Source organism: Podarcis liolepis, assembly GCF_965112155.1.
Source record: "Podarcis liolepis genome assembly, chromosome: 18".
Classification (NCBI taxonomy): domain Eukaryota; kingdom Metazoa; phylum Chordata; class Lepidosauria; order Squamata; family Lacertidae; genus Podarcis; species Podarcis liolepis.
This window is the reverse complement of record NC_139572.1, coordinates 11,952,815-11,965,420: the sequence shown is the minus strand read 5'-3', so window position 1 is coordinate 11,965,420 and position 12,606 is coordinate 11,952,815. Positions and strand designations below refer to the sequence as shown.

General features: G+C 55.4%; 1 protein-coding gene across 6 annotated transcripts in view; it reads left to right on the top strand.

The window, feature by feature from the left end:
* The window catches only part of GNG7 (G protein subunit gamma 7), a 154,180-nt gene extending 150,801 nt beyond the window's left edge, over positions 1-3,379 (top strand). For all 6 annotated transcript variants that reach the window (XM_083484289.1, XM_083484288.1, XM_083484290.1 and 3 more), the window contains one exon: positions 194-3,379. In XM_083484289.1, coding sequence (XP_083340415.1) covers positions 194-319 — 126 coding nt within the window. In that variant the 3' untranslated portion in view covers positions 320-3,379. The remainder of the gene's footprint in view (positions 1-193) is intronic.
* Positions 3,380-12,606: the final 9,227 nt, after the last annotated feature.

Below are 12,606 nucleotides of genomic sequence, written 5' to 3'. Positions count from 1 at the left end.
CCCTTTCCTACTAGCCGGGGGGATCTGCCTCCAAAGTCAGAGGCAGCAACGCTTTTCCGTGGCCGGCAGGCAGGCAGTCTCTCTTGTGCTAGAGTCCCACCTGCGGACTTCCCCTGGCACATCTGCACAGGCTGAGAGGGGGACCTGATCCTGCTGCTGCTCTCATTCCTCTCTCTCCTTCTTCCCCACTCAGGTCTCCAAAGCCTCCTCGGAGCTCATGAATTACTGCGAGCAGCAGGCCAGGAACGACCCTCTGCTGGTGGGCGTCCCAGCCTCTGAGAACCCCTTCAAGGATAAGAAGCCCTGCACCATCCTATAGCCTGCTCCTGCCTGGCCTGTCTCTCGGCGGCATTGGACACCCGAGGCGTGCCAGGGGCAGAGAGGGGCTCCATCAGGGTGCAGACTGCACCAAGCCCAGGTCCGATTCTGACCCCCAGGGGGAGCCCAATCCCGGGAACAAAGTTGGCCAGGTGGAGGAGCACAGGGGGTGCTTGGGGGAGGCGGGCATGCCCTTTTGGAAACCACCCTGATGTCCGTCCGGTGGGCCGGGGTCAGCCTGGACGCCCTTGGCAGGTGAGACCAGAGGTGTGGCTCTGTGGGAGATGGGCTCTCTGCACGTGCGTCTGCGCACTGTGCCCCTTTGCAAATGACCCACCCAGGGGTCCTTGGTTCAAAAGCCTCACAGGAGCAGTGGGGAGAAGGCAGGAACCATGATCTGGGCCCCGCCATTCCCCAAGGTGACTCCTGCCTTGGAAGTGCCACGGACCCCCTGCAGAATCCCTGACAGGGCTGGGGGGGCAGGGGGCGCCTTCCTGTCCCCACAGAGGAGGAGAGTCTCCCTTCCTTGGGGAGCAGACCCCCTCCTGTGCACCCCTCCTAACCTGAGCCCCTCGCCCTGCTAGGGCTGCGTCTCCCTGCATGAGTCCCCCATAAACAACTCCCTCCTTCATGAGAAAGCAAAAGGCTCCTTCCTCGATGTGGGGGGAGCAGAAAGTGGGCATCTTCCTGCCCCCCACCTGGCAAGGGAGAAAGGAGGTTCTCTCCTTGGGGGAAGAGCGGAGGGGACTCTGCGGACGACAGCCCTGCAGGAAGAGGCCGAAGGTGGCCTGTCTCATGGGGATGGGGGCAGGCCATGGGACCCCACAGCCCAGGCAACTGTTCCTGGAGGAAAGGAGGGAGGGGGGAGAGAGATTGGAAAGGCCCCGTCCAAAGCCCCTCGCTCTGCCCTGGCATCCAGGCCCCAGAGGCATCCCTACAGCTGTGTCAGGCCAAGGGACGGAGGCCTCATTTGGCAGTCGGTCCCTGCTGTCCTTGGAAAAGAAAAATGGAGGGGCCACAGTGGAAGGGAGGGGGCAGAAGGAGCTCTGCTTTGCTCCTTTCCCTCCTGCGGTTTTTGGAGGAGTGGGGTTGACACGCCCCCCCCCCCAGGCCGTGGCGTTGGTGTGTCCTCTGCAGAGAGTCTCCCGCGGAAGGAGGTTCGGCGCAAAGGGACACCCCCTAAAGCCCCCCCCCCCCGGAACCCTGTGGCGTCTGCGTTCTCCACCTTGTCACACATTGAGCCAGATGGGGGGATCCAAAGGGTTGCCCCTGCTGCTCTGTCCCATTCCTTCCTTCCCTTCCTCACCAGGGGGGTGGCCTTGCTGTGACTCAAGCAGCCCCCCACCCCCAGATTTTTTCAGCCTTCCCTGGGCATTTCTTCCTCCTCCTGCTGGGCTGCTGACCCCTGAGAGTTGAACCCAGCCAGTTCCCCTTTGCTTTCTACCCCAGCGCTCCAAGCCCGGACCCTCTCTGGACCGTTTTTGGGGGGGCGGTCCCCAGAGCAAGACATAGGCGCATGCACACCACAAAAGCAGCAAATGTGGCCCCTTTCTGCTGTCCTTTGGGCCTGGGGGAGTCCTCTTCTTTTCTCTGGCTCCACCCTCAAGTGGCCTTCCTCCTGGTGAGGTCCTGCAGGCCTCCCCCCCCCAAAAAATCACCTTCTCTCTGCTGCCTCTCTCTGCCCACCCCGCAGCCAACCAGCATCACAAACCCCCCATACCCACATGGTTGGAGCAGGAGGGGTCCTGGGGGGCCAGACCCTGAGAGCAGGATGGGGAGTGAGGGAGGGGTGTGGTTCACCTATAGGGTGAGGGGCAGGCTGTGCCACAGCTATGGTGGCTCAAGGGCGGGGGGGGGGCACCCCTGCCACATCCAATGGCCCCATCCTGCCAGGGTCCCTAGGAGGAGCTGCTTCCCATGGAGGAGGCAGGGGGTTGGGGCTCCCCGCTTCTGACCTCTGTGGGGAGGGGGAGCCCTCTGCGTTTGGGGGGAGGCAATGGGAGTCCAGAAGGACACGCCCCTTTAATTGTAAAAGAAATCTTCTTGTGGGTGGCTGTGACTTGTGGTTGCTTTTTCCTGGCTGCATCCCAGTGCAGACGGGCGCTGCTGCTTGTAGCTGTCTGCATCTCTTTGGCGAGGGGGGGCTTGCTCCTCCTAGGGGGTCCGCACAGTACCTTCCCAGCCCTTGCCCAAAACTGGGAGGGAGCAAGAGAGGGGAGCCCCCGGGAGCCCCAGAAAAAGCCATGGCAGGTGCGCCAACCCTCCTCTCCCCTGGGGGGGCACTTTAACCCCTTGCTGGCCAGCCAGAGAATGTCTGCTCCCTGCCCCTCTCCACCTGCTTGCCCAGGGCCATTGCTGCACCAAAGAGGGGTTTGGGCAGCTGGCCTGGGGGGCCCCAGGGCCGCCTCCTCCTCGGCAACCCCCTCCCCACCCAGCTCTCCTGCCCCTCACTTGCAAGCTCTTCCTTCTGCGCTGCTCCAGTTGAAGGAGGAGGGGGCACGGCTGTCCTGTCCCGGCACCCCACTCCGAAGCAGGGGGACCCCCCTAGAAACCCACATCTCTTCTCCGGAGATCCAGGCCTTACGTCCCCCTGACTCTCCAAAGGTGCCAATTTGCCCCCTTCTCTCCTTTTGCCAAACTGATGAAATAAGTACTTTCCAAGGTTCTCTTTTTAATTTAACAAGCTTAAAATGCATTGATTTCAGAAGTGGTTTTTCTTTTTTGAGAAGAAAAAAAGAATGCCTGCCACACAGGTGTTTTGTGCTTTTGAATTCTTTCTCCAATTCCTTGTTCTTATTTGCCAAATCCTGATATTGTTGCCAAAAGCAAATTGAGATTTGTAAAGATTGAATTTTTAGGGAAGTGTCCGTAACGTAGGCTTGATCATCTCTCTCCTCCTTGGTGTCCTTTCTCTTTTTGCCAAGCCCTTCATCGTTCTTTTCTTCCCGTGTGCCATAGACCAGTTTCTTTCCTCGCACTGTGTTTAATATTTTGTGGAATTGCTGTTTAAAACAATAAGGATATTGATCACACAACGAATTAAAAACTCACTTTTGCTGGAGCTTCTTGTCTCTGCCCTTATTCCAACCGGGGGGGGGGGGGGGCTCTGAAAACTTCTATTTAGGGAATTGCACAGTTTGGGGGCTTGTCCACACCTCCCCTCTCCCCATCCTCTGTGCATCCTCTATTCCCCTGGGGAAATCCGTGCTGAATCCAGAGTTGGGAGAAAAAACTCAAGAAGACATCTGCTCCTCTTTAAAAAGGCCCCATCCTGCTTTCCATTGGCTCCTTGCTGCATTTCCACACCCCCACCTTGCGGGTGTTTCTGATGTGCAGCACTATCTAGCAAAGGGTGCAAAACCCGGAAGGGGGAGCGGAAACTCCGGGTGAGGACCACCCTGAACCTTGGCCACTAGGGGAACAAACTGGTTGTGTAAAATGGGGGTTTTGTGGAGAGCGTTGGGGAGGGCTTGTTTTCCAGGGTGGGGAGTCCTGGCTCTGCTTTAGGCCAGCCCTCGAGGGAACCACTTGAGGGGGTCAGAGGGGCCCCGGTTTGCAACCTGAAGAGAGCACCCTCCTCCTCCTCCTCCTCCTCCTCCTCCTCCTCCTCCTCCTCTGTGAATTTGCCCAAACCGCACCCTAAAGCCCTCCTTGGGGGTCTTTGCCTGGCTGAAGATGCGCCCCTGAACTCTGTTTGTGCCTCTTTGCGCCCCTGGGAGAAGGACAGAGAAGAACGCGGGGGGAGGAGACACCCGACTGCACAAAGTTATCATCTCACATGAGCCGCTCCGTCCCCCTTTGCCCAGACTGGAAGATGGCCCCTGGATTGAAAAAGCCCTCCCCCTTTTAGGGTCTGCAGGAAGTTGCTGCGGAAGGAGGAGGCCCCTCTTTTCCACCCCAAGAAATCCACTTCTTGCCACCACCAACTCTGTCACCGCAGTGGGTTGGGCTGGATGACCCCATGGGTGCCTCCCAAATCCCTATGGGTCTAAGATCCTTGGGCAAGGGTCCTGCAGTTCTGCTGCCCGCTCCCCCGGGGTCAGCTGAGGCCCTGCTGGCAGGCTCCCCTTACCCCTTGCAACGCCAGCCCTGCGCAGCTGCCGCTGGCTCTGGCCCGCTCTTCTCCCCCCGGCTGGCTGTGGTGCCAGGCAGACGGCGGAGGCAAGTTAATTATAGCTCCAGAAGAGCCAGAAATAGCTCCGGCTATTTATAGGAGCCTCTCTGAACTGGGTTTCTCCAGCAGCTCCTCACTCTGGGAGGCGGCAGAAGGCAGGCGCCCAAGGCAACGCAGGCAGGACGAGGCCTCTGCTCTCTAAGGCAGCCCCCCTTGCATATGCCCCCCAGCCTAATTCCACGCAGGGAGAGGAGCAGAGTCCTGCAGTGCAGTGGGGGAGAGTGTCAGGCCCTGAGGGACCTGGGTTCGAATCCATGAAGGACGGTGGAATTAGAGCCTCTCTCTCAGCCTGGCCTACTTTGCAGGGCTGTTGTTGTGAGGATTAAGGAGGCCTGGGGAAGATGACAAGGGTTTGAATCCCACCGCTCAGCCACAAAGCCCATTGCATGTCTTTGGGGCCGGTCACTGTTTCTCAGGCTGCCCTACCTCACAGGGTTGTTGTAGGGTTTAAATGAAGAGCGGGAGACCTGTGTGCACCACTTTGAGCTCCTGGGAGCAAAAGTCATGGAATGGTAGAGTTGGAGGGCAGCCCCAAGGGTCAGCTCGCCCCCCCCCCCCGCCGCTGCTGCCGCCGTGCAACAAAGCACCCTGGACAGCGTCCAACCTCTGCTTAAAAACCTCCAAGGAAGGAGAGTCCTAAACCTCCGAGGGAGACTGTTCCACTCTTGAATAGCTCCTACTTTCAGAAAGTTCTTCCTGATGTTGAGTCAGAATCTCCTTTCTTGTCACTTGAAGCCATGGGTTCGAGTCCTACCCTCCAGAGGAGGAGGAAACAACCTTGTTCCTTGAGATACTGGAAGATGACTCTCCTCTCAGAACCCAGCTCCTGCAACCGTTCCTTACCAGGCTTGGTTTCCAGACCCTTGGTCATCAAGGTCGTTCTCCTCTGCACCCTTGCTAAGGAAGAGAACGCCACAAAATGCAAAATGGCACATTTATTCATACATCCAATTAGAACTATTTAATTAATGTGACAAAATTAGGGGTTCTTTAGTTGTGGGTTAGGCTGGATGGCCCTTGGGGGTCCCACCCAATGCCGTGAAAATGGAGGAGCAAGGCTTTCCGAAGTCTGAGAGCCATTTGCCCCTCTGCTTCCCCCTCGCCACTTGGCGCCCCTGCTAGGGAATCCCACTGCCCCCAGGGAGCCCTGACTTAGCTCAGCACTGCCTGCACAGGCTGGCAGCAGTTCTGCAAAGATTCAGGGCAGGTCTGCTTGGCGATGCCTTGCCTTATTGGGGCCAAAACATGCTGGCTTTCCCCTGATGTTTCCAGATCAAAACCTCAACACAGACAGCATTGGAAGGGGAGAGAGACAAGCATCCTTTAAACTATTAGAATTATTCCAGGAATGCAGAGGAAAAATTCCCCCGTCTTCCTCTCAGCTCAGCTGCTCCAAATTTTTCCCCAAACTCCTCATGTTCCTGGAAGAGAGAAAACTTTTGTTCTGCATCTTGGCTCACGACCCTCACAGCTTCATTTCTTTATCCACTCCCCTGTATTGCAAAAGTAATACTGATTAAAACACAAATATAAATTAACCCCCCCCCCACTGCTTGAACAGTGATTCAGAATTTGCCTTGTATTTCTCCAAAGCCCAATGCATTCTATAAATAGGATTAAGAAGTTCCCATTAAGCAGAATATTCCATCCACTATAATAGGCAGCACTTGATTTTCCTTTTTCCTTTCCACGTTCATTGCTTCTTTTTTAAAAAAATAATTAAAATAAAAAACAAACGACTCCATTTATTGGATCCACCTTGTGTTTTTTCTAATCAGCTGGTCCTGTTTTCCCTTAAAAGTTCAAAACTGTTTTTATACACAGTTGGAAGAATCTGTCCTGCCAAATTCCTGGCTATTTATAAAACAGATCTCAACCTGCCAAAAACTTCTCAGAACATTTGTGACATTTGGGGTTCGTACTCCCAACAAAAGCTATTGCAAAACTGTGGATTTGGAGTCCCGTCCCACCCCACCCCGCTTTAATTTAAGATAAATCACAGAGCTGTAGAGTTTGAAGGGACCCCCAAGGGACATCCAGCCCAACCCCCTGCTACTCAGGAATCACAAACGTGAAAAATAGGAGCCGACAAAACATCTTCCCGCCCACCTAGGAAAAGAAGTGAGTTTGGGAGGGGGCTTACTTCTGAGTAGGGGTGCAGGTGGGATTGTGCTAAATGTTAGGTAGGCTAAATGGAGCCTCCATGGGCAGAGCCAGTCTATCTTTGAACGTCAGAGAACAAGAGCAGGAGGAGGCTGCTGCTCTTGCTGAGACTGCAGGTGGAGAGAGTGGCTCTTGTGCTCAAATCCTTTGGGGGGTCTGCTTGGCCGCTGTGAGGAAGGATGGCTGGTCCCCTTGGCCTGATCCAGCATGCTCTCCTTAGGCTCTCAAGGATCCTCCAGGGCCAGAGGCAGTCTATCTGGATTCCTAGGTCCTTCGGTGTATTTGCCTAGACAGGCCTCTTTGGCGACACTGAAGTTACCGGTATGTCCTCTCCCCCTGGGCTGAGCACTCAGACCGGGAACATAACCCAGCTCAACTCTGCATGTGCCTTGGAAGCCAGCCATGGGCGGTCCCTGGGGGGTTGCCCCCTCTGCCCTCTGGGCAGCTGAGCCCTCGCCCTTTCCCTCCCTGGGCAGGGAGGCCAAGCCACACACTTCCCCCCAACACCACCCTGTCTGGGACCCCCCAGGACCCCCTTCGTGGGAGCCATTTCCTTGGAAACCTACTGGCAGGGAACGGCCTGACCCACACCCCTCCACCGTTTGTCAGCAAGTGGGGCTGGGCAGGACGTCACTTGGGGGGAGAAGAATGTGAAGGGGAAGTCAGGAGATGGGAGAGACCCAGGGAGGAAGTTCACCCCACCGGAAATCCTCTCAAAGCTGGCCGTCGCCCCAAGAGTCACCCGACCAAGTCACCTGCTGCAAAGGCCAGCCTGGGGTCAAAGGTGAGAGTGGCTGTCCATTGGCCGCTGCAGAGGCCCAGGCGACTCGAGGAAGCAAGCCCAGCTGTGCACTCTGGGGAAAAGGGTGTTGAATGGTCACTTTAAAATGTGAAGGTTCATTATTGCTTCACAAGTTGTGTATGTCTTTCAGGGCCAGGGCAAATAACGGGACCCAGTCTTGCAGCTGTAAAACATAGCAGGTGCTGCTGAGTTGTGTTCATCAAGCTGTGTCAGCAATTGGGTCTAGTATATAAAGAGCAGCACCTAGCTCCTCTCCCATTACCCTGGGGGATGGGTTGGTGGTTGGGTCATGTTTGTTGTTGTTATCTTTAGTGTAAAAGGAGTTTTTGTTTTTGTTCTTAAAACCTTGTTAAAGTTATTTTTGAGTTCCTTGTCATGCATGGTCTCCCCAGCAAGCTCTCTGCAGCGCTACTAACCTGCAAATGGCCAACAAAGGGACAGGAAACTGCAGCGGTGAATCCATAGCTCCGTTGGTTAGAGCGTAGTGCTGATAACACCAAGATTGCAGGTTCAATCCCCATAAGGGACAGCTGCATATTCTTGCACTGCAGGGGGTTGGACTAGATGACCCTCAGGGCCCCTTCTCACTCTACGATTCTATGAGTATAGGATCATAGTAAAAAAGAGGAATTGTAAGCTGTTTTGGAAGGATTTGGCAAAGGGCATCGAAAGCCCCACTTGATTGTATTGAAACTACTTCATCTGCTTTCTGAGCCTGTGCCCCCCAAGACATACGCCAGACCCTCAAGGTCTGCTTCCTTGGAGGGAGACAAAAACTAGACACTTTCCCCCCAGACTGGGCTATGAAAGAGAGAAAGGGGGGAGAAGAGGCCCCCAATTCACCACTGAGAACTGCTAAAAGGCCAACCCCCTGCAAGGCAGGAAGATCAGGGAGCAGGAACTTGGAAACTCTCTGTCACACGCTATGAGACTTGGGATAATCGGAACAAGCACAGTTTTGTGGCTGTTTTATGTACCTTTCTTGCAAATCTGGGGGTTTCTCCCACCTGTCATTTGCAGCCTACAAAAACCCAGCCAGATGGGCAGGATATGAATAATAACTATTATTATTATTCAATTTAAAAAAGTTCCTTCCAGTAGCACCTTAAAGACCAACTAAGTTAGTTCTTGGTATGAGCTTTCGTGTGCATGCACACTTCTTCAGATATCTGAAGAAGTGTGCATGCACACGAAAGCTCATACCAAGAACTAACTTAGTTGGTCTTTAAGGTGCTACTGGAAGGAACTTTTTTATTTTGACTATGGCAGACCAACACGGCTACCTATCTGTAACTATTATTATTATTATTATTATTATTATTATTATTATTGAAAATATATTTTAAAACACATTTTGAAATAATTAATCCTTGGGAAGAAGTGCCCTTGCGTCCTGCTTGTGGGTTTCCCATTAGGGGCATCTGGGACTGGGCTGGGTCTCATCCAGCAGCCAGACTCTTCTTCTGTCCTTATGGAACCTCCAGACCCAGAGGCAATCTATCCCAATTCCTTGGTCCTTAGGGGTGTTTGGCCACTGGGAGGACAGGATGCCAGACTGGACCCTTTGGCCTGATCCAGCTGCTGCTGCTGCTGCTTCTGGGTTCTCCTTAGTTTCTTGCGATTTCTCTACAGAGCCTCCTTGGACAGAGATGGTCTACCTTACAACGCTGGAGAACAAGAGCAGGAGGAGGCTGCTGCTCTCACAACCCACTGGCGGGTTTCCCTTTGAGATGTCTGGTCCTGTGAGGACAGGGTGCTGGGCAGGATGGGTCCCCATTCTGCAAAATGCGCTCACCCCCCCAAAAAACAGCACTGCATCCATCTCTATAAATTCTCCGCCCCCTGCCTTCTTCTTTTGCTCAAAGGGCCCCCCTAACATTCATGGGTGTTTCCTCCTCCTCAGATGGTCCTCCATGCAGTGGGTTGGACTAGATGACCCCCGGGTATCCCTTCCAACTCCAGGACTCTAGGATTCCTCCTCCTCTGGTCTGCCCTCCTGGGAGCACCCACTCCCTGTGGCGGGGGGCCAGAGCAGGCGCAGGTGGCCAGGAAGAGGTCGGCTGGGACGCTCCCTTCCCTCCTGGGCACATGCTCTTCCCTCCAGCGCTCGGCAAACACAGGCCAGGCAGCTGCCTCTCTGCCCACCCCGATCCTCTGCCAGGAGTTCCCAGAGTGGCGCAGCTGGGCCCTTTCAGACTCTGGACTTGATGGGCAGATCAGGGTGGGTGGGTGTGTTCTGCAAATTGCTTCCAAAAATACCATGCCAGGTGTCTATGGGTCCGGCTCAAAGGGGTCCCATCTAACATCCTGTCCTCCCAGAGGCCAGCATTTTCCCTGTCCACCCTTTCCATGCCCGGCATCACCTCTCCCTCGCTTGTTCCCCTAACGCTGCACCCCGTTCCTCTCAAGGCGTCTCTCCATCTTCCCCTCGGTCTTTTGGGGTGCCCTTTCCTGACCTGCCATAGCCAGGGAGGGCCTGGCAAAGCCAGTCGTGCACAGGATTCGCCTGCATTTCCGGGGACCTGCTTCCCTGCAGAGGCTGTGCAGGTTAAGGGCGGAGCTGGTTGCCCGCAGCACTTGCACCCAGGCCAGCCTCACCCACAACCTCCCATCTGCCGGGATTTCGGAGCCCAAAGCAGAGAGCAGAGGAAGTTGCCTCCTTCCTCTGTCCCTCCCTGCCCAGCCTGGGCCCCTGCCAACTGCTGACTCAGTCCTCCGGCTGCTGCCTGGTTTCGGCCCAGCAGGATCTGCAGGCTGGCAGAGAGGCTTGCCATCCTCCTCCTCCTCCTCCTCTTCATCCCGGGTGATGGGGCAGATTCTGCCTCCCAGGTGGGACCCAAGAGTTTGCCCAGGTCTTGATCAGCCGAACTCCGGAGAGCCTCCACTGTGCCCTGCAGAATTTCTCAATTATTCATTTAACCCAAATATCTTAGAAATCCCCAAGTCACATTACAACTTTTTAGTCCCCTCATGTCAGGAGTGTGAGAGCTGGAAGATTTGGCGCTCCCTCTTGCTGCCAGAAAGCTCTCCCTAATTTGCAGAGGCTTGTGGGCGAAGCAAGAATGCAAATGGAGAATTCACTCCTGCTGCCTCCAATACGATGCAGCGCAAAGCGTTGAGCAAGGGCATAAAGTGTCTGGTCCTCACTGTTCAGAATGAATAAGAACATAGGCAGCTGCATTCTTCAAGCCAGGACACCCACCCACTCGGGATAAGACATCCTTTCCCTGCACTGCTGTAGACTGTGATTTAATCTGAAGCTGGGGGATAGAGAGGTCTGAGGTCCCCGCAGTGCTGGAAATAGTGTGATCCCCCGTCTGAAATCCCAAAGAGCTGCTGCCAGCCAGTGCAGGCAATGCTGGTGCAGATGAGCGGAGGGTCTGATGTGAGACAAGTTCTGTATTCCATGGTCTGCGTCGCTTGAATGCAGTCACTTGGCTGTTACTCATGCAAAGGTTCTTGAAGACTGGGCGCATTACTCAACCACCTGAAGCTCCTGCAGTTCATCCAGGAACTCTGAGTGACAGCCTTCGATCCAAGGAATGCTCTGATGCTCTGCACATGTGGAAGAAGAGCAGAGAGGGAGCACAAGGGGCCTGCACAGAATAAAGAGGAGAAACGGGCAGAGTATGCAAGCGGAAAGAGGGAAGAAGGAGGTGCTAGGGCTGCCTGGTCATAGAATTGTACGGTTGGGAGGGGTACCCAAGGGTCCTAGTCCAGCCCCCTGCAGGGCAGGAATCTCAGCATTGTGCTTGTTGCATGGAAGACTCAGCACAGTTCCCTGCGCTGCCCACAGGCCCAGCGTTGTGTCCATTGCACTCCCCCCCCCCCCACAAACCCCACCTTCCTGCACTGTGAGAAGCCTGCCTGCCTGCCTGCCTTTGGGTCTTCTCGGCTGGAAGCCAGCGGCCGCCAAAGCTCAGACAAGCCAAGGATTTTATGAGGCAGCCTGTTCCTAGACAGCTGTCTGGATCCCACCCTCTCACTCTCTGCATGCCAAGTCTGGAGCAGAGCTGGAGGAGCCCCAAAAGGGGGCCTGGCTGCGTGGGGGGGGGCTCTCTTTGCAGCCTCCCCAGAGGAAGTGGCTTGTCTGCAGTGGAGACACCCTGGCAGGCGGCGACCGTGAGGGTTTTGCTTGGTGCTCAGAGTCTCTGGCCTGGGAGATGTCTGGGGTTCGGCTGCAGCCAGACTGGGTGGGCGGCGGAGAAGAAAAGAGAGGACTCATCCGGCCAGGCAGCCAGCAGCGTCACTTGCCAGAGCCCAGAGGCTCAGCTGGTGGAAGCAGGGAAGCCTCCTCACCCCCAGGGCAGGTCAAGAGCAGGAGAACATTGGAAAAAGCCTGGACCCATCTGGTCCATCCTCCTGGGCTCACAGGGGCCAAATACCCCATAGAACCCAGGACTCCAGATAGACTGCCTCTGGGCCTGGGGGACATCTCTCCCAGCCTCCTCTTCTCACCATGGCCACTCAGATGCGCATCATGGGAAACACGTGAGCAGGATCTGAGCACAAGAGCAGCTCTTCCCTCCTGTGGTTTCCAGCAACCAGGATTCAGACTGTGGAGGTGACAGCATAGCCATTGTGAACCTCCCTGAGATTGTTTGATGGAGGGCAGTATATCATCATCATCAACAACAATGGCTAATAGCCCTCTCCTCCTCCACCCAGGCTGGCAGTCTTCCCTGCCTCCTGTGGGAGGGAGTTCCAGGGTTTAGCTCTGTGCAAAATGAAGAAGGATTTCCTTTGGTCATTTGATTGAAGTTGAGAGAAAGTCGCCCAGCTGTGATGACTCTTGTCTGAGCTTATCATGCCAGGGAATCCGTTCCTCTGACCACAGCTAGACCTGGACATCCCCATCCGGCTAGACGCCCTGACTCAGGCAGCAGGGGCATGGTGGGGCAGTGGATTTGGGAGACCCCTGCGTGGGCTCTGCGGCCTCTCTGTCCCGCGGCTGAGCTGGGAGGCTGTGCGGTCAATGGGCGAGAGGCCCAGACAGCCATTCCTCCCGCCAAGCGTCTCACGAGAAACCAGCGGAGAGGAAAACACACATCTGGTTCTGCTTAGGCACAAGAAATGCTCTGTTGCAGCGGCTGATCCTCTGGCAGTGGAGGAGAGCAGAGCAGCTGTTTGGCATGCAGAAGGTTTGATC